Source organism: Crocodylus siamensis, chromosome 6 (assembly GCF_052110815.1).
Source record: "Crocodylus siamensis isolate JL-2025a chromosome 6, ASM5211081v1, whole genome shotgun sequence".
Taxonomy (NCBI): domain Eukaryota; kingdom Metazoa; phylum Chordata; order Crocodylia; family Crocodylidae; genus Crocodylus; species Crocodylus siamensis.
Window position 1 is genome coordinate 29,057,504 of NC_143400.1, and position 24,826 is coordinate 29,082,329.

A 24,826-nucleotide genomic window follows, 5' to 3' on the forward strand; every position below is an offset into this window, starting at 1 on the left:
ACAACTGCTCTCTCCCCCCTCCTCCAGTGTTGGTAGGCTGGGGCAGTGCTGGGAAAGAGCCTGGGTATTTGTTCTGCATGGCCCAAATAACCCTCCGCACCATCCTCAGGGAGGTTCAGTTGGCTCTGGCTGGTACAATGGCCTCAGCTCGGCCTCCTAGTGTCTGTCCCTGATGGGGCTTAAGCCCTGAGCCTCCTGACTCTACGTTCAGATACAGTGTTCTCTGACAGTGTTTCTTGACCTTTTAAGTAGCAAGTACCCCCTAACTTCTGAAATTTGTAATAATTACCCCAACACTCAATTTTCCAGGGGATTGTATATTTACAGACTAATGTGTGCCATATGTTGGAAGGAGGGCTGTGTATATAAGGCTGTGATATGACAGATGTCTCATCTGGTGTGGATAGGGTTGCCACCTTTTACACCAGGGGTGCACAAGCATGTACCTGGGCTAGAGGTGATGTAGGCTAAAGCTAGGAGGGCACGCCAAATTATTCCTGGGGAATTTAAAGTGCCGCACAATATGCAGTGCACCAAATTTTTTGCCATAGTTTTGAGAGGAAAAGAGGGAAAGAGAGAGAGAGAAAAAGAGGGCGAGAGAGAGAGTGTTGGGGTACCCGCGTACCCTCTGCCTGTATATCGCGTACCCCCAGGGGTAAGTGTACCACAGGTTGAGAAACAATACTCAGAGATGTGGCAGGAATGTGGCTGGCCCCTCCAAACTGTCACAGCCCTTCACGGGGCTCTTTGGAGCTCCCCTAGTCACTGACCAGAGCCATAATCCAGCCTTTATAGCCCATGCCTGTGCTGTCCATCAGGGTTTTCTCTTCCTTGTGACACACAAGGGAGGGTCCCCTACTAACCAGGCCCCCAGGGACCTCCCCTCAGCCACCTACCTTACATGCCCCAGGGATACGCATACTTTGGTTGACAACCCCTGCCCTACTCCATCAGGTGACCAGGTGACATAGGGTTTGACCCCAAGTGGGTTGAGAGCCTGGCTTCAGTGGTGATCGCACCATGGATGTCCTATCACTGGACCTTACCCCTTGGAGTCATGAGGGCAATTTGGAGGGGAAGAATAGTCCCGGGAGGGAACAGTGAAGACCTTTGTTCCCATACCACGTTGTCCAACTCTGTGCTGCAGTGCCTGCCCCAGGAGCTAGGCAGAAATGGTACAAGGGCTGCTCAGATTGATGGCGCGGGGCATGCCCGGGAGAGCTGGCATAATTCTGGCTGCCTGGAACAGCTGGCTCAGCACACATGTAGGCTACGGGGCCATGTCCTCTTGTGCACATGGAGCTGTGTATCTCTAGGTCCAGGGATCCCTGCTGATTTCTCCCCCCACCGCGGGGGCATGTGGCCCCGAGCTCTCTCTCAGCACATGTGAGACCTGGCACCATGCCTGTAACAGCGCCTGGGGCCTCTGCCTTTGTTTGTCACACTTCTCCCTGCTGCCTCCTTCCTTTCCTTCCTTCCAGGGGCCCCAGCTCTCAGCCAGCAGCCTGCCCTGGCCCAGCTTTCAAGCCCCAACTCCCAAATCCCAGCTCCCAGCTCTCAGCTTCCAACATAGGCCCCGGCTGCCTGCCTGCTGCAGAGGACTCTGCTTATCATTTGCATTTGGTTCCAGTTAAAAATAGCAGCTTTCCTGCCCCCCACCCCCACCCTGTCCTCCCCACACCATCTTCCAGGCCGTGGTCCCCCCCCCCCCCCCAGCTCTGCTGCTGCTGTGCTAATCAGTGTCCTGGGTGGCATGACAGGATTAGCATACAGCTGGGTTAGTAGAGGACACTTGCAGCCACTGCATTGCAGGTAGAATGGAGCATGCTCAGTCACACCACTCCCCTCCCCAGCCAGGCTCTACATGGCTGGGCCATGGCTGCCTGCCCCCCCCGCCCCGCACCGGGCAGCACTGGGGAAGTGCCCCTTATCTTCTAGACATCTCTGTCCCCAGTGACATGGGTGCCCAGAGCCTGGCCCCACTGTCTCAGCTTGGCAGCTGGAGCAGAGCAGCTCAGACAGCCGAGCCAGACTGTGCAGATCTATACAGCCTCTAGCCCCCCCGCCGCCTTCACAGCCTCCCCACTCTGGTTCAAGCCATGTCCCAGCCCTTCAGGGCAGGGGAGACCCCAGCCTGGGGCAGGGGTTCAGCCTGGGTGAGGAGCTCAGGTGGATGGAGCAGGGCTGAGTCTGGATGTCTCTATTTGACAGCAACTTCCTGGGACTCCTATTGAGCAAGTATGACTGGAAGCCACTTGCTGTGTGCTGGCTGCATCTCCTGAACCAGCCCCAACCATGGAGAAACCATGCTCTGCCCAGAGCAGGAATGGACAAAATGCAGCCCGTGGGCCAAACGCGGCCTGCCAGGCCATTCTATCTGGCCCGTGGGGCCCCTAAAAAATGTAGAAAATTAATATTTATCTGCCCTGGGCTGCCTGTCATGCATCCCTCAATGGTTTGCCAAAACTCAGTAAGCGGCCCTCTGCCCAAAATAATTGCCCACCCCTGGCCCAGAGCTTCAGCTTTGCATGCTCAGGCTTCTACCAACTATTCCCACCTCAACCCAGGCTGCTTGGCGTTGCAGTATTGAACTATCCAAGGAGCTCCTGGGCTGTAGAGAGCAGCAGGGTGACTTCCCTCTGGGCCCATCCTGGCTTCTGTGTCCCTGTAGCTGGGGCAGAACCCAGGAGTCCTAGGTCCAATGCTCAGCATGGCCACCCGGAAGGCTGGGGGATCTAGCCAGCTATACCTGGGGATGAGGTTGCCTCTTAACATGCTGTTCCAACACCCTGTTTCCAAACTGCTCTGAGCCTCTGTCTGGGAAACTTGCCAGCAAAGCATGCCTCTCGTGGCCACATAGTGCTGACCCACTGTGGACATGACCCCTGCTGCTGGCTCATGCAGCAGATCTGGGGGTTTCGGCCTTGCCCGTGCCCCACGGGGGGATCTAGCCAGTGCCACATCATGAAGAGAATCAGAAACCCAAGATGTGTGGCTGGCAGGGACCTCCAGAGGTTACATCTAATTCAGCCCCCTTCCTGAGGCAGGATCAGCCTTGTCCCAGCCAGCTCAGACAAACCCATTGTCCTACATCTTAGTAAAACCACTGTCAGCCCTGACACAGCATTCAGCATCACACCCTGCCACAAGGAAAGCAGGGGACTGCAATGGCCAGCATCCTGCTGCTATAAAGGGTATAAAGGGATGCTTGAGAGATCCCAGGCAGAGGCCGTGCCCTTACTACAGAGGAAGACAACCCACCCCCCCCAGTCCATCCCAGTCTGACCAGGGGGAAAAAATACTTCCTGACCCCAATTCATCATTGGTCTGACCCTTAGCAGAGAGGCAAGACCCTCTAGCCAGGATCCTCTGACTTTGGTCCCAGCAGCAACACTGGCACAGCCCAGTCACCACCCCCAGCCTGGGCTGCAGCCAACACCCAGTGCCTCTGAGAGAGGCTTAAACCCCCCCACAAGACATGTAGCAGAAAGTGGGGAAGGAGACTACTAGCAAAGCCCAGAAGCCTGGGAAATCCCCGTAGCAGAGCACAGGCATCACTATGCCTAGATCATCCCCAACCAGTGACTGTCCAGCCTCTCCTTAAACATCTCCAGGAATGGAGAGTCCCCAACTCCCCCAGGCATCTATTCCACTGCCTCCCTGCTCTAAAAGGGAAGAAGTTTCTCATGGGATCCAATCTCAGGGTTAAGTTTTCCCAGTTTGTTTTTTTGTTTTTTTTACGGAGAAGCCCAGGAGGTGCCTCCCCCAGGAAGGGGTGGGGTGGGAAAAGACTTGCTAAGTGGGGGGCAACACCCGTCAGTCAGAGCTCAGGCCATTTGACTCAGCTTTCCTCAGCCTTGCCAGGTCTACACACTGTAGCAATGTGAGGCACAGGTACTCCCACACTGGGTAAGGTGAGGCACAGGTACTCCCACACTGGGTAAGGAGACGGTGCAAGATCTTCCCCAGGTGTGCAGGCCGCCCAGATTGAACACCACGGGCATAGATTCATAGATTCATGGATGTTAGGGTTGGAAGGGACCTCAGTAGGTCGCTGAGTTTGACCCCCTGCCCTGGGCAGGAAAGAGTGCTGGGGTCAGACGACCCCAGGTAGGTGCTTGTCCAGTCTCCTCTTGAACACCCCCAAGGTAGGGGAGAGCACTGCCTCCCTTGGAGCCCATTCTAGAATTTGGCAACCCTTACTGTGAAGGAATTTTTTCTAATGTTCAACCTAAATCTGCTCTCTGACAATTTGTGGCCATTGTTCCTAGTTACTCCAGAGGGTGCCCTAGTAAATAGAGCATCTCTGATTCCCTGCTGCCCTCCCCTGATGAATGTATAGACAGCCGCAAGATAGCTGCTCAGCCTTCTCTTGTGAAGGCTGAAGAGATCTAGGCCCCTCAGTCTCTCCTTGTAGGGCCTTGCCCATGAATGACGCGTGCCCCCAGCAGCTGGGGGTGCATGACAGTGGTAAGCTGGGAGCTCCCGCAGATGGCATTGGCACTGTCAGCAGTGGGGGGGTGGCAAGCGCTGACCAGGGGTCAACAACCACCCGCAGGCGCATGCAGCATGCAGCTCTGGCTGGTTAACACTGAGCATGCAGCAGTGTTGGCAGTGACTTTTCATAGGGGGTGCACATGCACCTGCATACACCCCCTACACGTTGCCAGTGGTCTTGCCTGCAGGCCTCTGACCATACGAGCGGCCTTCTCTGAACCCTTTCAAGAGTCTCCACATACCTCCTGCAGTGCGGCACCCAAAACTGGATTCAGTACTCCAACTGCGGCCTGACCACTGCCACATAGAGGGGAAGCATCACCTCCCTGGACCTGTTTGTCATGCATCTGCTAATGCGCGAGAAAGTGTGGTTAGCCTTGTTGATTACTTCGCACATTGACAAGTGAACCCCTCGACCAGAGCTGTTTTGTGGGAGAGACCTAAGGCTTGTTCTCAGACTCTCATGCACCCACCTGGACAAGGCGCCTTGTGGCTGGTGAACACTGAGCATGCAGCTCTGGGCTTGCTGCGTGCTCTGCTCTGGCTTCTCAGGCATGGGATTGTGCCTTGTGCCTAGCTCATGCTGACCCTCAGGTACCCAGTTAGGGTTGCAGAGGGCTCAAAGGTGGCAGGGTGGGATGGCAGGGCTGCTCTGTGCCTGAGTTTCCCCATCCCTACCATGGGTGGATGTTGATACTCTCTCCTCTGTGTAACGTCCTATGAAATCCTGCAATGGCAGCACCAGTCCTGCTGTTGCCTGAGGCTGGCTGAGGCTGGGGGCAGCACAGTGTCCATCCGGCCAAGATGGCGAAGAGGCAGCAGCCGGGGTTGAGCACATACCAGGTCCTTCAGGCATGCTGGGCCTGTTGTCTGGCTACTACTGCAACTGAGCTAGCCTTGCCTGCCAGGCTGGGCTCAGCAGAGGGATCCTGGCAGTCACAAGTTGTGGATCCTGGAGAGGAAGGGAATGGGGCATGGGGAGAGGGTTCCCCCTGCCCCAAAGTCAAACCTGCCCAGGCACCAGCTCCAGGGAGAAGGCCTTACTGGGTACAATAGAGCCTGGAGGAGATGCCCCGCCACACTACCCTTCCCTTGCTGCAGCCTGGGGAGCATGTCCCACTTTGCACCCCTTGAATACTCCCTGCATCCATCCCCCAAAGGTCACTGGACCCCGTGTGTGTCAGCAGTCATGGGCTCTCTGAACGGCAGCTGGGAAAGTCTGGAGGCCAAGCCCTGCCCCATGGAGGGTCCAGAGGCCACATCTTCCACCCCCATGATCAGCAGGGCACTGCCTAGGACTCAGCATCTTCCTGCCTGCGTGATGTCCCTCTTTCTAGCATTGGCCCACTGCTAGGAGGCGTTCAGAAAAAAAACAGGGCTCGGGCTTGCTCTTGTCAGCCCAATGGTGGCAGCATGCAGAGTTGGCAAGCGCAGTGGGGCAGGGTGTTGGTTGGGTTGGTGCCATGGAGCCATGCTCCATAGCTAGGTCTCAGAGCCAGAGGCTTGGCACAGAGAGGCAGAGGGGCATTTGGTCGGATTGGCAAAGCATCCACGCAGGCAAGGAGCCCAAAGGGCTGGGCTGGGCTAGCGCCACTCATCAGGGCTGTTTCCATGGCGCTGAGGCAGGCTTGTTAGAGCTGTGACTGTGGGGGTGTCAGGCTGGCACAGTGCCCAGGGCTGGGGGGTGGGGGGGAGTTGCTGCAGTGTGATGGAGCTGGAGTCAGGCTGGATCTGTTGGTGCCTCTGTATTGCGGGTGGGGGCTCTATTGCTGGGGTGGGGGCTGCATGGAGAGAGTCAGAGGCTGCTGGAGCTGAAAGGACAAGGCTGGGGATGGGGAGAGAGCAAAGGGCTGGGTGGCACCAATGCCTTTGCTCTGCTGTGACTGGGCAGGCCAGGCGAATCATCCTTTTTAAAGATGCTGTGCTCACTATTAGCATAGTTGCATACATGCTCCCAGTGAGGGTTTCCCCTCAGCCTGGAGCACTGGGCATGGCCATCTCCTGGCACCCGGCCCATACACACAGCCCAGGCAGGGCAGGGCAGCAGCAATCCCAGCCTCTGTGGGAGGGTGTTGTGCCCATGCCCAGAGCTGGGAAGGCAAGGAGCCTGCCCTTAGACATGAGGCGGTGCCTGCTCTGGGGCTGTCCTGTTCCCACCAGTGCAAGAGCCATTTAGAGAAGCCCTGGGGCAGGCTCGCCGTGCTGGTGTAGGGAGCCCACTGGCTCCAAGCACCCTGCTCTGCCTCTCCTTCTGCCATGGGGATGCGGCTCCTCAGGCACCCGCTTCCTCCGGTCCCTCCAGGGGGGCAGAGACAGGGACAGCCATGGCACCAAGACCGGCAGCCAGCTTCCCTTTACTTGCCACAGTTTCCTAGCTGTGCCAGTGCCCAAGGGGAGCAGGGAAGTCTGGGCCACCGGTGCCAGCTGTGGGGCACAGAGGCGGGTAGAGAAAGCCTGGTTCACCCGCCTCTGGTGTGGGGGGATGGGATATGGTGCAGCTGCTCACGGAGGCGGGAGGCTGGGGCTGCCAAGGTAGCGGCCCTGGCAGAGGCACTGGGGTGGGATGTGATTGGCAAGTGTGCGTGGGACGCCAGGCCTGGGGGCAGCCATGCTGGGGGACTGGCAGTCTTTGATCTCCCTGTGTGGCTCTGCGAATGCCTGCCACCCCAGCCCAGCCCAGCCTGCCCCACTCTTCCAGCATCCAGGCACCATGGGGGTGGCACCGTTCCCTTCCTGTCCTGTGCAGGGGCAGACAGCACAGTGCAGGGACCCGCCGCCCCCTGCACTGTGGGCACAGTCATGTCTGGGGCTGTGGGTATGAGGGTAAGGACATAGCATATTCAGGAGCAATAGGATGGAGGAAGCAGCCCCTGCTCTGCCCTGCCTGGTGGGTCCGAGGTCAAGTCTACCCCCAGCACTCCCTTGCCAGCAGTGAACACCCCAGGCCAGGCTCACAGGCCAAGCCAGTGTCATCCAGCCCCGTGGCAGTGGGATGAGCTGCCTGGGGAGGACGTAGGATCCCCCTGTGACAGGGACCAGGCAGGCATCTGTCTGGGGTGGGCAGGGAGCAGCTGACAGGTCTTACTGAGGGGGGCTTTGTCCTGTGGGATCTTGAGTGCTGGGAGGAGGACAGTCTCACTGAGAGCCTCAGGGCAGCAGGCGGTGAAGCCCTCAGCTCTGCAAAGAGCCTGGCAGCTGCAGCCAACCACCTGGCTCCACAGCCTCGAGTGATTGGCACCACTGCCCACCCTGCCGGCCAGGGAGTTCCTTGGTAGGCTCCCACCACTATGCCGTGATGCAGGTCCTCTCTGCTGAGCTGAGCCCGGGAGATCCAGCAAGGCTTGGCTCAGCTCTCACAGGGACTGCCAGCCTGCTCTGGTCAGCACCCCCCAGCTGGTGTAGGCCTCAGGGGGACGTGCTGCTGCCTCTGGAGCCTGGGGGTTTCCTGCATACCCCACAGCCTTAGCACAGGCTCCATCCACAGCTGCAGAGGCGCCTGGATCTCTAGGGCTGGGATGTCTCCCTTGTGCCCTCTCTCGCTGCAGCTGGTGGAAGGCAGGAGCTGCCTCTCCTCAGCGCCCAAGTGTGTCAGCAGCCTGGCTGCCATAAAGGCCCTGTTCCTATCCCCTGGGCTGGGAGCTCTGAGCCCCTTGCACCTCTTCCCTGAGAGAGCCAAACCCTGTCTCAGTCAGTGCCTGGGGTGAGCAGGCTGCCAGGCCAGGCCCCCGGGTGCCCGTGCTGAGAAGGAGTGGGACATCTCCTCCTATTCCTGGGTTCCCCCATCACCCCAGGGCCCAGGGACGGCAGTGCCTGGCTGCCAGTGGAGCTACTCTGAGTCACACTTCCAGCCACTGCTGGGGGCGGCTGGTGGAGCAGAGCCTGGAACCGCTCTCAGGAAGGTTTGGGGGGGTGTTACTGCCACTGGCTGTGAGAACAAGGAGGTGGCAGCAGGCAGAGAGCTGCCCCAGGAGGGTCAGACAAGGCTGAGCACGCTGGGAACAGGGACTTGGCCTTGATGGAGTCCCCTCCAGCCAGATTTTCCTGCACCACCCTTGGCAAAGCTGGAGGGGATGCCTGTTGCCAGGAGCTTGTCAGCAGTGAACAGAACACCAGAGCTGCCATTTACTGGGGCAGACCCAGTCTTGCCCAGTCTGAACAGGCCTGACCTTGTTAGTCTTTTCTCATGGGGAAGCCCCTCCACACCACTCATCATCCTTGTTGCCTTTCTCTGTACCTTCTCTAGTTCCCCTGTCTCCTTTCAGAGTTGCGGCAACCAGAGATGAGCACAGCATTCAAGGTGTGGATGCCCCAGGGATTTATAAAGAGACATCATGACACTTTCAGTTTTGTTCACAATTCCCTTTCCCTGACAGAGCAAGGGAGGAGATTGAGGTCTGAATGTCCCTGCTTGTTCTCACACTCACTTCCAAACCAGGTCACCCATGATGCCTCTTGGGGAGCAGGGCCCCAAGACATGTTGGGGAATCTGGGTCATGGACGCGATGACAGGCAGGCTCTTACAGGGCCCGGGACCATGTGGGAGAGGCACAAGGTGGAGTTGGGATGGAAAGGAGAGGAACCCCCTGCCCATAGGGAAGCAAAGCACCCAATGGGCTGGACTGGGCGGATGATGTATCTTGAGTAGCAGCACCCTCCCAGGCCCCTGTCCGAGTGCAGGGTGCCCTTTGCTGCCTGTGCTCCAGCCACCCCTGGGAAAGGAGCTGAGCCTGGTGATGTGATATGGCCTGGCATGGTTCTGGGGCCGGGGGCCGAGGGGTCATGCAGCCAGGAGAGCAGCAAGCATGCCGCAGGGGAACAGTGGGGGGCTCTGCCCACGGGGTATCTCAGAGCCCTGGTTTGGATGGCTGGTAGGATCGTGGTGGTTATTTCTGCCCTCTAGGATCCAACAAGCCAGAGACCCTTGCCCAGGGGCCATAGCATCCCGCTCATAACCCTGAGCTGAGACAGCAGAGACCCCCAGGCCTCTCCCTGATGGAGGATCTGTCTCACTCTGGGGTCTTGTTCGTAGGTCCCAGGGACAAGATGCAGCTGGACAGCAAACATCGTTGGCAATGGCAGTCCTGTGAGAGATGAGGCAGTTCATGGGCTGAGACCAGAGGGTTGGAGCATCTCATGCCTGTTTTGCTTCAGCCTGTGCTAAAAAGATTAGCTGATCAGCTGACTAATGCAATTAGCAGCTGGGGCAGGGGGGGCAGGGAAAAAAACCCAGCTACTGTCAGGAAAAAACTGGTTAGAGGCTACCTAGAGAAGGTAGCTGCCTGGCAATGAGCTGGGCCTGCTCCCCCACCACCCCCTCCAGTGGATTCAAAGGAACAATTTCAGAGCTGCTAATGGCAATGGTGGAGAACAGGGGAAGGCAGGTGAGGCTCCAGGAGATGGGAGAGGGCTGGTGTGACATTAATCTATGGACGGGGAACAAAAGAGGGAAGAGACAGCCAGCCTGAGTGTCCGGAAGCCCTCACGTAGGAGATAATACACTGCATGAACAACATAGATTTGTGGAGAACGGAAGATCATGAACCCAATGCCCTTGCCTCCTAGGGGATGGAGGAAAGGCAACATGATGTCTCTGGGCTGTAGAAAGGTGTCTGACCCTGCCTGCCTGTCTCCGGGAAGCTTGTGGGGGGGACACCTGTAACTGGAAGGCAGTATCCAGCGGCTTTCCTGGGGGTCAGTCCTTTGTCAGGTCCTGGTCTCGTTGTTAAAGGGCACATGGGTTCATCATACTGGTCGGGGGGGAGGGGGTTCCTGGCATGGTGGAGGCTGCTGGAGTGAGATTGCACAGCTCTCCCACCAGTGGAAGACTTGGCCCAAAATCAATGAAGGAGAAGCCCTATATGGAGGATGAAAGCAAATGGGGGAGCAACAGATAGCAACTCGGCCCATGAGGTGATACTGAAAGAGCTGGGTGTGTTTAGCCTGGAGATGGCAGGGAGGGAGGGTAGATGGTGGCTTCCAATTGGAGCCAGGGCAAATCAGAGCAGACGTTAAGGAAACTTACCCCCTGCGAGGAGAGCTCAGCCCTGACAACAGCTCAGGGAGCTGGGGGATCTCTGGTGGCAATTGTGGCTGCAGCCTGTGCTGCCTGGGGCCAGGGGTTGGATGCAGTGACTTCTCGGGGTCCCATCCAGGCCATGTCGGGGCACAAAAGGAAGTATCTCCATGGGCTAAGGTGATGTCTTATGTCCTCTCCTCCTTGCCTGACGCACTGTGGCTAGGCTGGACCATGGGGCTCAAGTCCAGGTGTCCTGCTGCCTCCTCACCCTTTCAGTCACCAGGCTGGATCCATGGTCAAGGCAATCAAGGTGACCTAACTAACTGGGCTTGCTCCTTCTCTCCCCAGATCATCAGAAGCTGGAGCGTGAGGCCCGGATTTGCCGTCTCCTGAAGCATTCCAACATCGGTGAGGGGCTCCTGCTGTCATGGAGAGGGGCTGTGATGGTTGGAGAGATTTGGGGGTTGGGAAGGAGGGAGGTAGGGGAGCTACAGTGGGTCTGGTGGAGGAGGATGCTGCCTGTGCCTCTGTGGAGGAGGATGCTGCCTGCCGTGGTCCTCTCTGGGTCCAACCCCAGCTTGCAGAACATGTCACCCCCGTGGCTGGGGCACAGAGACCACAAAGGACCTGCGTGCAGCTGGGCATGGCATGGCCCATGGCATCAGCACATCCATCAGCTGGCCAGGGAGCTGTCACACCTTTCCTGGTGGCAGCTCCCAGACTGTTGATGCTATTTATTTTTCCTTGGGTTTTTGTCCTTTTTTTAGCCCCTCTCTGTACCCTAACCCCCCCGCTCATTAGTTACTATAGAAACAGTGTCGTCAGGACTCCCTCCAAGGTGGTGTTTGAATACAGCCAGGAGTGTGGGCTGCAGCTGGTTTATGTAAAGGGCCACGGAGTAGGCAGCCAGGCAGGCAGGACCCTGCCCTGATGGATGGACAGGGGGCAGGGAGACAGAGCAGGCAAGCTCCCTCGAGCCCCTCCCAAGCCCTGATGGGGACATCCAGGAGGGCTGGGGGGCCACGGCACACCTAGAGCATGGGGTGCTGCCAACTGGCTCCATGCAAATCCCCAGAAGTTGGCAGTAGGCATGTCCTGTTGCTGAACACTGGCTCTCAAGTCCTCATAGCTCGGGAGCCCATGTCAGGATGGCACAGATGCCCCCATGACTTGGCAGCACTGAACAAAGAGGCCATGTGGCAGGCATTGCTCCAGAAAGCCCCATGTGTGTCCCACAGGTAGAGGTGCTTCTGGTGTGGCCAGGGGAACCACACTCCTCCTCGGACAGTGCTAGGGAGCTCCTGCACTGGCTGGTGTGGCCCCCCTGCACTGCCCAGGCTACCTCAGCTTTTGAGAAGCCCGTGGTGGTGTTAGGGCAGAAGCCTAGTGCTCCTAGCTTGGTGCCATCACCACAGAAGCTGGTCCTGGTATCAGACAGGCAGGCATGGAAGCTGGTCTGTATTGGCAGGCCCCAGCAGCAGGAAATGGATGGGCTGCCACAGGCCACACGGTGTCTGGCATGGAGCTCCCCCAGGACGTGGCCACAGCCTTTCTCTGCCTTCTGATCTGGCATCTGGCACAGGCTCAGGAAGCCCCCGAAGGTGCCTGCGGCCCAGCAGCATCCCCCCAGGAGACGAGCCAGAGGGTCCTGGAGGCAGTTCTGACGTGCCCCGTCTGTTCCTTTCACAGTGCGTCTCCATGACAGCATATCCGAAGAGGGCTTCCACTACCTCGTCTTTGACCTGTGAGTACAGCGCATGCCAGACCTCTGCACATGACCTTCATGTCTCTGGGTCACTCCTGGCTGCCAGGCAGCATTAGTCAGAGTGAGGGTGGCTTGCAGCGGGGCAGCGAGCTGCGAGAGGCAGGGAGCACAGAATCCCCTCTTCCATCGTGGGGTGTTGCTTTTCCTCCAGGACTCACTGGGGAGGTGGTTCTTTGTATGGCAGCAGTAGGTCTGGGCCCTACCTTGGCTTTCTATCAGTCAAGCAGCAGGTACCGTCCCTGCTCATGGGGAACTCAGAAACTCTGGTGTGCTCCCACACTGCCTGTTACTAGGCCAGCAAGGGTCCTGCAGTTTGGGAACACGCTGTACCCCGTGTCTTCTGATGAACACTGTGTCTTAGCATGTATTGACTGTAGTATGGAGGTCTGTGTTCCTGGACAATTGTGCATGGGGGAGCTATGGACTTTCCACAACAGATCCTGAGAGACTACAGCTGGAGACTCTTTCCTTAGGGGGCAGATGTGAAAACTGGGAGAGGGGCAGTAGGTGGGGAGCGGCTGCTCTGAGCTGCCCTGTGGCTCATGAGAGACATGACCTGTTCCAGTTGCAGTTTGCCAAAACGAATGGGAATTGCTGAATTCCCAAGCAAAAAATTGCAGTGCTGCATCCCAAAGGTCCCCAGGGCTCATAGGTGTCAGATCCAGCATGCCGTAGGTCAGTGGCTCCCAGCCTCTGCAGACTCGAGGTACCCTTCAGCTCTTGGTTTTCCCTCAGTTTGACTCTGGAAAAGGAACAGAATGATTTTTTTCTCTTGTTCTCTGGAAAACCCCAGCAGAGCAGGATGTTTTTAACACTGTGGGGATCTGAGATCTCTGGGCTTGTCTCATGAGTCAGGACTAGCATCATACAATACCCTTGTAAGGTGCTGGAGGCATCGCAGAGTGCCGTAGTGGCAGAATCAGGGCATGCAGTGGTTGAGAATCAGGGTGTGCTCCCATGTGTGTGAGTGCTAAGGATTTGTGGCTTCCCCCAAATGGACCATATGTTGAAACTGGGGTGGAAGGCAGCTGTCTGTGGTATTTGCTGGGGGAAAGATTTTTCTGTGCAGGACAGCAGCTGTCCTAGGACCTTCTCTGCCCTCTCCAGTGCAGCCTTGCCTGCCCAGCCACTTGTGCCTCCAAGAGGCAGGGGCTGAGGTCCAATGTGGGGGGAACTCGTCCAGTGACAGCGCCAAAGCAGGAGGTCAGTGCCAAGCCTTTAAGTCCTTAGCTCCTGGGCGCCATTGGCATGTGCCCAGCTGGGCATTTGGTGCCTGAGTCTGAGCTGGGTGCAGTAGTTGGGGTGTATGATCCATTTTCCAAGGCAGGTGCTGGGAGGTACGAAGCTGTTGGCTGGTCTGGAGGAGGGAAGTTGGCACAGGGAGAAATATTTCCTTTGGAGGTTGGTTTGGTGGGCTGTCTTTTTAAAGGAAACTGTTAAACTTCCTGTCCATGGGAAACCTGCCTGAGGTCAAGGGAGAAAGTGGGGTTTGGTTGGCTTTTGTTTGGAACCCACAAAGCAGCCAAGCACGCTGCTCTGGGGTGAGCAAGAGGGTATGGATCAACTCGGAGGGAAATATTTCCTTTGGGCCCCAAGTACCACCCAAGAAATGCCACCGTCGCCCTCCAAAACTGCCTATTTGCAATGGTCTTGAACCCTGTTCATCCCCAAACCAGAAATACCGAACCTCTGAACCCAGCTCCAGGGTATCCTCCATGAATTAGCTTAGAGGGTCCAGGCTGGGCAGGCAGAGAAGCCGTACTCTCCCCAGGCTTGGGGAGATGCAGCATGCTGGGCTCAGCTGCCTCGCGCCTTTTTCCCGATATAGCAGCGAGTGATCTCATCCCTCCTGCTCCCTGACAGCTCTGCCGAAGCACCGGGCTATATTTAGCTCTCCTCTGAGTCAGTGCAGTTCCAGGTCCCCCTCCCCTCCAAGCCTCCTGAGCCACACAAATCTTGGCACGTCCCTGGCCTGAGAGACGTAGGTGCCCTGGTGTCGCCTGCTCCTGTTGCACTGGGGGGCTGGGCCCAGACAGTGGGGGCCACTGGATCCAGGGGGCTGGGGGCACCCTGCTGCTTCACAGCTGTTTCCACCCTGGGTCTCAGGCCAGGCTAGGAAACTGCCCCACAACCAGCCCCTGGAGCACCCATTGGGGGATCCAGGAGCAGTCAGTTCCTGCCCCACAGAAATTCAGATTGTGCTAGCTGCCCCATATCTCAGTAGTTGAGAAGCAGAATGACTGCATGGATGTGACAAGGATGTGGCTAGAACCTACAACCCACAAATTGATTGAGAACAGATTCAGGCCAGATATCAGGAGGCATTACTTTATGGTTAGGGCTGCCAGGCTCTGAAATGGACTCCCAAGGGAGGTGGTGCTCTCCCCTCCCTTGGGAGTCTTCAAGAGGAGGCTGGATAGATATCTGGCTGGGGTGTTATGACCCCAGCTCTCATTCCTGCCCAGGGCAGGGGTCGGACTTGATGATCTGTTCAGGTCCCTTCCGACCCTACCAACTATGAAACTCAGCTTGGCAGCTGGTGCCCTCCAAGTTGACATTCCCTGGGCATCCGGGTCCCCAAAATCTGTCTTTGCTGACCATGTCCTAGTCACAGTGTCTGGGCACTTCAGTCTCTGACCACAGGTCTGAGTAGGGGAGGGTGAGCCCCACTCCTCCAGCCACGCACCAAGACCCAAAGCATCGGGACCGGAGACAGCAGGGGCTGGGACCCAGGTGTCTGGCTGCCCGTAGAGGCTTCTCCCATGGGATCAAGCAGCCACTTGCTGGAGCTGAAGGGAGTGGGCAGGGCACCTCCGGGGCCTGGCTTTCTCACTCCACCCCTTACCTAGCCTGACAGCAGTGTGTCGGGGTGGGTGCTGCGGGGAGCTGACCCCTGCCTGCTCTGGTTGCAGGGTCACCGGTGGGGAGCTCTTTGAGGACATCGTTGCCCGGGAATATTACAGTGAAGCCGATGCCAGGTGAGCGCCACCCTCCCAGCCCCCCACTCCTTCCCTTGCCCCTCTCACCTCCTCACCCCCACCCCTGCTTATCTCTGTCCACCCCAAATCCTGCACCATTAACCCATTCATGACCCAGGCAGAGATCTCTCAAAGCATCTGAGTCCTTGTCCCTTCCAGCACCCCTGGGCCCAGAGTCCCACCTCTGCACACAGCCCCATCCTGGGAAAGGGGCTTCAGGTGTGGGGGCAGGTGGCAAAGTGGGGTCAGAGTTTCTCAGGCCTAGCCCTGGGGCTTGGAGGAGGGCCTGTGAAGGACCTGGGGGGTCCCTGCTGCCTCTTGCCAGCTCAGAGGGGTGGCAACGCCAGATGCAGTTCACTGGGGGATTGAGCTGGGTCACAACCCAGTGCTCACAAAAGGCAGCAGGGCAGGTTGGGTTAGAGGGATCTCGGCTGGGCCTGGCAGACGGAAGGGCAGGGGCCTGGGCAAGAGCCAGGCAACAGAGCCAGACAGGCACAGAGGGGTAGCGGGTCGGAACGGGGGATGCCAGGGCAAGCTGCACTGATGCAGGTGGGGTGTGAGCACTGACAGGGCTGTACCAGGGGTTGCCTGGCTTCTGGGCCAAGCAAGAGGGCTTGGATGGATGTGGCTAGGACCTGGCTGTGGGGCGCTGGCATGCCTCCTCTCAGCTGCACAGGGACTCTGCAAGCTGGGAGCAAAGGCAGGGCAGTGGGGGACAAGGTGCCCCAGCCCAGTAGCTGCTCCTCAGACAGCGTCTCTGTCCTGCTGTGCCCCCAGGGCTCCCTGCATGCAGTTTCTGCCCTCCTCGCTTCCCGCTGCCTGTCGTGTCTCACCTGTCTCTTGGTCTCTTTTTCTCTCTTTTTCCGTCTCCTGGCCCCACTTCACATGGGCAGGGGATCTGGGCTTTAGCCATTGGTGTGACCAGGCTCTGCCTGGCTTCTTCATGAAGGGGCCAGGCTGTTGTGCCCCAGTGTCACCCCCTCTCTGGGACCCCTCTGACATCCCCTCGGCCCCTGTCACACCCTGAGCATCTGGGGATGACCCAGCCTGGCCTGAAAGGCTGAGAGGGAGGTGGAGTCCCAGATGAGGGGGCTGGGCTGGCAGAGGGCTGGGGGTGGGATCTGGGCTGGGGCTGGGGCCTGATTTGGAGGGCACCAAGCAGAACTGAACTTGTGGGGAGCCCAGACCTGGCAGGGCAGGGAGGGGATTTGGCTGTGTCCCTCACTTCCACACACATCCTGGTCCCCAGTGCCTGTGGAGCTAAGGCCCTCTGCCCGTTATCCTGGCTCAGGTGTGCAAGGCAGGTGTTTCCGCCATGGTGACCACCAGTGCCAGGCGGGTCTCAGTCCCCTGCGCAGCTGAGACACAGAGGCCAAGCCAGGGAGAGAGGCTGAGGAAGGCTGATGTCGGCTCTGCCTTGGTCCCGGCTGGCTGGAGAGAGGCCAGGCCACCATGTAACACCCCGGAGCGGGTGAGTCCAGTGTGGCATTGTCCGTGGCTGTTCCAGGCCTGTAGTGGAGTGGGGCGCAGCAGGACCATGGCACACTAGGGGCCTGTGGAGGCTGCTCTCAGACATCTGCTGGTGGCTGGGAGTTGATCCAGCCCCAGCCCACGGTCTTCCTGCCCAGTCAGCCAGGCCACATTAGTCCCTGTGCTGTTGCCAGCCCACGGAGCCTTCCCTCCCTGGCACATCCCCCCTTTCTGTGCCTGCTGTCACAGGCCCCCCAGCGCACCCTCAGCTCTGTCCTTACGGTCCAGGTGTCTCCGGCCACTTGGTCTCTGGGGCGTGCTACCTTGCCTGTGCGTCCCCCCGAGCAACCCCCCCAGCCACCCACAGCTCCCAGTGCCATCAATAGCCGCCCATTAGGGCAACCTGTCGGCGCTTTCACAACATTTTGTTTCTCTCCTTCTCTTGTCCCCCCCCATCTCCGCCCTGTCCCCCGTGCCCCTCTGTCCATCTGTCTATTCCTGCCCTCCCTCCACCCCAATCCCCTTCCCCTCTGCGCCCTGCCTCATGTCCCACCGTGCCTGGTTTCTCTCTGTGCATTGCGGTGCCTCTCTCTGTCGCTCCCTGCACCGTCCACCCTGGTCTGGGGCCTCGGCACGTGCCTGTGTCCCTGCATCCGACTGTCCCGGCCTCCATGCCCACCTGTGTCCCCCCCACCACCATGTCTGACTTCTCTGCCTCTCCCCAACCCCCCCTCCCTGACCCGCTCTCTCTCTCCCTTCCTCCCCGTTTTGTTTTGCAGTCACTGTATCCATCAGATATTAGAAAGCGTTACTTACATTCACCACTATGCCATTGTGCACAGGGACCTGAAGGTCAGTATACACCTATCCCCATTCCTCTCCCAGCGCCGGGCTTGGGGGTGCCGGTGCTGCCCCGGCTGGGGCCCCCTGGTAGTGCCCCCCCAGCCAGTGCCCAGGTCCCTTCCCCCCGCGACTTCTCGGTGGTGGTGGGGGGTGGGGCAGAGGCAACATCCAGGGATCTGGTGCGGGGGCACTTTTCTCTGAAATGCCAGGCTCAGCTCGCATGCAGGTCTGCCTAGCACCCCTGGGGCGAGGCAGGGCAGGCAGGGCTGAGAGCTGTGGTAGCGCCAGGATGCAGATACCTCCCCTCCCTACCCCGCCCTGCCCCGCCACCTGGGACCTGACCTGCTCGGGTTCATCTCCCCTCCTTCAGACACAGAACGGTACTGGGGCGGCTGGAGTTGAGGTGCATTTCACTATCTCATCCCCCCCCATCACCCCTCTCCTCCCACCCCTCACCCCCTCCTTTCTTTCTCTCTCACTCTCTGTCCTCTGCTGTTTTGGCGTCTCTTGTCTCGTTAGCCACCCTCGCTCTCCTCCCCTACCCCAAGCCCTGCATGGCTACGAGTCCTGTCTCCCGGACCAAGGATGGACCACTGGCTCCAAGGCCAGAGGCAGCACTCCCCACCCCAGGCACACTCTGGCACCGGCCTGGGAAGGGGCTGCCAAGGCCCCAGAGAGGAGCAAGCCTGGCTGGATCTGGGGCAGAGGGGCCCCATGCGGGGATCCTCTTGGACACTGGAGGGCTGGGGGTTCGGTCTTCTTGTGGAGTACCGTGAGGCTGTTCCCAGCCCACCCAGCCTTCTGCATGGGGCTGTGTCTGAGCACGGGGTGCAGGAGGACTCACAAGATGCCCCACCCTCCCCCCATGATGGAGGGGCCCTGTTGCACTATGGAGGTTATTTAAGACCTAGCTAGACAAAGCCCTGGCTGAGATGATCTAGTCAGGGCTGGCCCTGCTTTGAGCAGGGGGTTGGACTAGCTGACCCCCTGAGGCTCCTTCCAACCCTCATTTTCTATGATATTATGGACTGGGGCCTCCAGTACCTCACAGCCGTCCCTCCAGGTGCCCTCTCACAACATGAATCAGGTGGCGCCAGGGGATCCAGCTCCAGGCCAGGTCCGTGACCCACTGGCTGCATCTGTGGGTCAGACACGGCGTCCCTGGGGGTTGCCCAGCTGCCTCTGTAGGCCGGGTCTGGGGTCCCTGTGGGTTGCACAGACACTGCCCATGAGAGTGGTTGTCTGTGCCCTCACAGAGCTAGAAGGGCCCCTGAGTGTGTGATGGCCCAGGGCTGCAGCCAGGGACAGGGGAACAGAAAGCCCAGCCTGCCACTGAGCTGCATTTCTTAGAGGCCCCGGCAGAGGCAGGTTGAGACTGGGGGCAGAAAACAGCCCCTGGGGGTAAAGTGAAGGGGCGTTAGCAGATAGAGGAATCCCTGCTGGGAGCAGGTGCTGAGGCCCCCCAGCCCAGGCAGGTGCAGTGCAGGTAAGCAGAGCAGATGCATCCAGGCTCTGCTCTTGGGACCAAGACCTGTCTTGCCTCCGAATGGTCTCCACTCCCTGCACACAAGGGGAGGGAATGCAGTCACCAGCACAATGCCCTGGACCGGAGCAGAGAGAGGATCCAGGGCCATGCAGGCTGGGACATGGCCTGAGCTCCCCAGCCTGTCGTGGCCTGGCCCCTAATGGACCGCATCAGGCAGGCCCAGTTGCTGAAGCCCATTGTCACATGGCGCACACATCAGCATAGCGACTGAGGCCGGAGCCTGGCAATGGGAACTGCTGCACCAGGAAACCTAATACATACTAATTAGGAAAACTGAGCACGACTGTCAGGCCGTAGAGGCAGCAGAGCCATCACCAGCATGATGAGGACAGGGGACAGACCATGGCCCCTGGAAAGGCACAGGGCAGTGTAGGGGGTGCGCTGTTCACCCCCAGAGAGAGCAAGTAGGCAAGGTGGACCCAGCGCCTCCTCTCTGCCTGTGGGAAGCCAAAGCAGCCTGCCCAGACCCTTGCAAAAGGTGGCAGGGTCAGCCTTATGGCCAGGATAGAGCCCCGAGTCATGAAATGTCTGGCTCCAGCACCCTGGCTTCTAGGAGTAAGAAGTCACCTCCCTCCTCCACTCCTTGAACACCAGCATTTCATGTGGGCCCAAGGGCTCTGTCATCAACACCCAGGCCCCTCACAGGTCAGCCAGTTCAGCCCCTGACACAGAGGTGGGACACAGTGCTCCCAGATGGATACCCCTTGAGCTTCAAAGGAAAGAGCTTTTCCTGCCTCCCTGGGCGGCTTGTTCGCTGCCCTCCCGCACTGACCCTTCAGAAGTGTTGCCAGAGGCTCCAACCTCAGGCCACCTTGCTGCCATCTCAGCTCCGGAGCAAGGGGGAACCCCCGTTCTCCTTGCTCTTTATGGTGGCCTTTTTAATACCTGACCTCTCCTCCCCTATCTTCCCTCAGTCTCCTTTCCTCCAGGCTTAAGGGACCTGGTTCCTTCAGCCATTCCTAACTGTATTGGAACTGACTGATCATCCCCATCTCTCGCCTCTGGGTCCTTTCCATTTGCATAGTGGCCGGTGATGCCTGCGGTGGCCCTTGGCTGGCCAGGCCCAGCCGGAGGATCCTTTGGGCATGTCTTCCCAGGGTCCCTATTCCCCCCCAGCTCAAAGAACGCAGTTGATGCCAGCCACCTCAGCCTCCTCTTCAGTCTGGGCCTCAAGTCGGTGCCAGGGGTGGCCACCCTTTGCACCCTCTGCACAATGTTGGCTAGCGAGAGGCAACCCATGGCCCACTGGTCAGAGTTCCCCCATCCATGAAGTGCTTCAGCTTCCTCGTCTCCCAGCAAGACAACTGTAGGACCAGTCTTGGAGTCCTTCCAGGCTCCACATGCCGGGAAGAGCCGCCGGGCTTTCAGCTGAAACCTGCCTCCCTGGGCACAACACTCAAGTCTTCTGTTCTCCTTAGCAGGTTCTTCCCAATCTTTGCAGTCTTACCATGACTCTGGACACACCTTCAGCCCCCTTGAAGCCAGGCAAAGGAGCTGAGCCAGAGTCCCAGCCCCCTGCTCATTTCATTTGCTGAGCCTTGTTTCTGGAATGGCGACACCAGCTGAGGCCCTGTGTGCATGCGTGAAGCTCAGCCAGGCATCTCTCCATGGGGTGAGGCATCCCAATGTCCCACAGTCGGTGAGAAAGGAGGTGCTGGCGTTAGGGCTGTGCAAAGCTTCGGCAGCCGATTCGATTTGGAGGAGAAATGGCCTGATTTGAGGGTGAAATCTCCAACTCCAAATCAAATCAGGAGACCCATTAAAAGGTTCATATTGAATTGGAAACCTCCAAATCGAATCAGAAGCCTCTGAATCGATTTGGAGATTCAGGTGGTCCCCGCTCACTGCCACAGGGAGCTGGACCCATGCTCCATACTGGTAAGTAGGGAGCTTGGGGACTGGAGGAGTGGGGAGGGGACCATGGGGGGACCCCCACCTGGCCCCCTCCCTGCTGGCTCCCCCAGCCCCACCCGAGCCTTCCCCCCCATGGCTGCCCCACCCAGGCCCAGCATCCTGGCACTTAAAAAAAAAAGCCCTGCACTCACTGGCTGCAGTAGTGGCAATCGGGGACTCTGGGCACTCGTGGCAGAGCCCCCCTGTGTAGTGTGGGGCAGTGGGGATTGCACCCCCCCCACCTGGCACCCATGCGGCACCCATGTTTTTTGCTTTTTTTTTTTAAGTGCTGGGGCCAAGCAGGGCAGCCATGACAGGGGCTGGGGGAGTGGGCTGGGGTTGGGGCCCCGTTGACCACCGCCACACCCGTACTGCCAACGCTGCCTGTTCAATTCAGAGAAGATTCGTCTCGATTTGGTGGCCAGATTGGCCGAATTGAATCAGGACAGTGATTTGAATCACCAAATCGAATCACTGTCCCTCCAAATCAGCCAAATCCAAAACCGAATCAAATACTTGCTACTTCGCAGGAGCCTAGCTTGCAAGTAATGCAGGGTTCCTCCATAGTTCTTCCTCCCTTCATGCACCCCATCCCAGCTGGAGTCCATGGGGAGCAGAGCCCAGAGCAGGAGGCTTGGCCTTGCTGTGCGGAAAGGATCTGGGGTCTGAGTTCCTCCTACCCAGTAGGTGCAGATGGTGAAGAATGAGAAGGCCAGGCCGTGGGAGCTCAGGGCTTTGCATGCATTGCTGAGGTAGGACTGGACATAAAGGACGCTGGCAAAGCCGAAGAGGCATCTTTCCCTGGCTTCAGCTGAAGGGAGGTGGAGCAGGAGGCAGGCTACTCTGGGGGTTTCCGTTCCAGACTGCCTCCATTCTCTCTCTGCAAGGGGGTTAGCCATGCCAGCCCTGCCCAGGAGGGAGCCCATGCTTCCCTGCCATTAGGGCATACCTAGCAGAGCCAGCCAGTGCCTGTGATCTCTCCCACAGAGTTGGGGAGGCTTCACTGGGGGGGAAGAGAGCTGGCACACTAGGGGCTGTATGAACATGGAGGTGAGCAGTGGCCATTTCCCTACCTGGGAACTGTGCTGTGGAACAAGCTGGGGCTGGCAGGGCAAGCAGGAGGGAAGGAGCTCTGTGCAGGGGCTGCAGGCCCAGGCAGAAGGAGGAGGCTGGAACCGCAAGCTGCCTGGGCCCCTCCCAGCACAGGCACAGCTGGATTCAAGGGCCAAGTCTCAGCCCCCACTTGCCAAAGCTGTTGGGATTAGCAGGGTGTGAACCTGACCCTGACACTGCATCCAGCAAAGGGCTGCCTGGGGAGATATGTTGGATGGGGTCAGTGCCCAGTGGTGACCCCACTTGCTGCCCCCAACTGTAGCTCGGGCCAGCTCCTGGGCAGCTAGGCCAGGTCGAGAGGGAGCGTGACTCCTGTCCTCTCCATCCTCCTCTCCTCTTCCTCCTGGCCCCATTCCCCCCATCGCCCCCTTCCTGCCCCTGCTCCCACCCCCCGCGTGGTCGGTGCCAGTCCCCGTGAACTAACACGCCCCGTGGTGTTTGCATGCAGTCATTGCATCCAGCAGATCCTGGAGGCTGTTCTCCATTGCCACCAAATGGGGGTCGTCCACAGGGACCTCAAGGTGAGTTGCCTGTCCCACTGCTCTGTCCGTCTGTCCGTCCGTCCGTCCGCATTCCCTGTGCATGGGGGTGCCCGTCCCGCCGTTGCAAAGGCTCATGGGAAAGAGGCGCGAGGCCAGGCACCCATTTGGGTTTGGCCCAAGAGAGCGGACAGCAACGGGGGACGCTACTCTCACCAAGCCGGCCAGGTGGCCGCTGTGCACAGCTGGGCTGGGGCCTGAGGTGACTGGGTGAACCCTCCTCTGCCAGCAAGGGTCAGAGAGCCTCGTAGCCATGCCCACATGCTCATAGAGGGGGCTGTGCCACCACCAACATGGGTGCTGTTCCTGGCACAGCTTGCAAGAGCCAGCCCTGCCCCCCCGCCCCCTGCCTTGGCAGGGGGCATTGGTGGGTGGTTGGCATCCCACGGTGCTCCCATGGCCTCAGGGGTGAGCTGAGGGTGCAACAGGGAGAGGGAAGCTGCCCATTAACCAGAGTCCATGCTGGACTCACTGCCCAAGCCCGCATCCCCTGAGATCCAGCTCTTGTGCCGCTGCCTGGGATTGCTGTCTGGCTCTCCTAAGGTTTGAGGCCACCCTGGAGCATCTCAGGACTCATGGGATTGGGAAGGGGTCTCACTGCCTGGCTGGAGGGATATGAGGGCTGAGCTGGGCCAGGACCTGAGGCACGAGGAGACCCCCAACGCATTCTGCTGGCTTCCTCCCACCCCTTCCCTGAGCCACTCACCCTCCCAAACCATCCCCACCATCGCTTCTCTTCCATGCCGCGGCAGGGGGTAGCTCTACTTACTGAGGGTCTGTCTCCACATGTGTGCATGTCCCATGTCTGGTGGCCCCTTGTGGCAGCTTTCTGTGCTCCGTGGTGCACAGCAAGGCTCTCTGGTCCTGGTTTCCTCCTCTCTGTGAGCCTGAGAGGGGGTAGGATGGCCCATCCTCTGTGGCTGCGAGCCCAGGGGAGCGTCCCAGCCTCCATGTGCGTCTGTGTGTGGTGCATGTATTGGCCGGGAAGTGGCCTGTGGTTGTCTTGTCAGGGCCATGTTGTCCTTGGAACTAGTGCTGCCATGCAGAGAGCTGGACTGTCGGGGGAGCTAGCAGCCTGGGAAGGCATGCTGTCACCAGGCCACAGAGCCCATGGCCATGCTGGGACCATCAGAGCATCAAAGGACTGGGCCTTTGGTTCCCAGTGCTGGGGGGAGGTGGCCAAGCTGGGCTCCCACGGCTTCCTGGTGGGTGAGGCTGGGTGTAGGACAGAACCATGGGAGCTGGGCTGTGCTGGAGGGGGCAGGTGGAGCAGCCTGGCACCGTGGGGGAAGGCCTGGGGGATTCTGCAGGAGCTGCGGCCTTGCCTGGGTCAGCTCCACTGTGGCTTGTATCTATTCCACACAGCTCCAGGGGCACTGTGGTATTGGGCAGGGAGACAGAGGCCACAGAGCAACTGGAAAAGCCTGCCCAGAGCAGGCAGGAGCTGGGTCAAGGCAGCGAGGGTCTGTGCCTCTGGCAGCATCTCAGGAGGAGTGCATTAGCAGAGCCACAGCCTCATGGGAGGCACTGGTGCAAGTCTGGGCCCAGTCCGGCTGTGTGGCTGGCTGGGCAAGGGCAGGGAAAAGTCCAGAGACCTTCCTGCCTTTGCGCACCATGTCCTGGCAGCCTGGACCTGGAAGGAGGTGGCTGCCCTGGCAGAGAGGCAGTGATCCTGGCCCGCTTTGCCGGGACCATGGCCAAGCCAAGAGGGCTGGTGGCCAAGCTCCCTGCAGCCTGGGCTGGCACTGGCCCTTTTGGGAAACGTTTCCAGGGGTCCACAGAAGAGCTAGGTGACTGGGTAGCTCTGAGTACTGGGCTCCAAGCAGCCCCATGGGGGTAGAGCAGTGTTGCAGCTGTGTGGTGAGGCCATGGGCTGGGGCAGCCTATGGCCAAAGGGCACTGTGGGTTCCTAGCTCACATGGTTCATGGTATGTGTCACCTCGGGAAGGCGTACATGGTATTAGCTCCTCCCAGCTGCAGGCCCCAAGCACAGTGTGATGGTGGCCAGTGCCCCAAGCCTAGGAGGTGCCTGGGCTAGAGCAGGGATGTGCCCAGAGGCTGCAGTGGTTAGAGGCTGGGCCAGGCCAGCCTGGAGGGATCTGTATAGCCCAGGCTGCTGGTACAAAGCTGCAGGGCTGGTAGGAGCTGCTGGTCCCTGCTTGGGAG

General features: G+C 59.1%; 1 protein-coding gene across 25 annotated transcripts in view; it reads left to right on the forward strand.

Annotated features, from left to right (window-relative positions):
• Positions 1-24,826, forward strand: part of CAMK2B (calcium/calmodulin dependent protein kinase II beta) — a 65,570-nt gene that overhangs the window by 14,185 nt on the left and 26,559 nt on the right. For 19 of the 25 annotated variants that reach the window (XM_090052723.1, XM_090052729.1, XM_090052722.1 and 16 more), the window contains exons 3-6: positions 10,862-10,921; positions 12,203-12,257; positions 15,191-15,256; positions 22,570-22,642. In XM_090052723.1, the coding sequence (XP_089908849.1) occupies positions 10,862-10,921; positions 12,203-12,257; positions 15,191-15,256; positions 22,570-22,642 (254 nt within the window). Of the gene's footprint in view, positions 1-10,861; positions 10,922-12,202; positions 12,258-15,190; positions 15,257-17,505; positions 17,579-18,500; positions 20,728-22,569; positions 22,643-24,826 lie in introns of those variants that run through there. The other 6 variants (XM_090052718.1, XM_090052726.1, XM_090052744.1 and 3 more) reach the window with 3 other exon arrangements.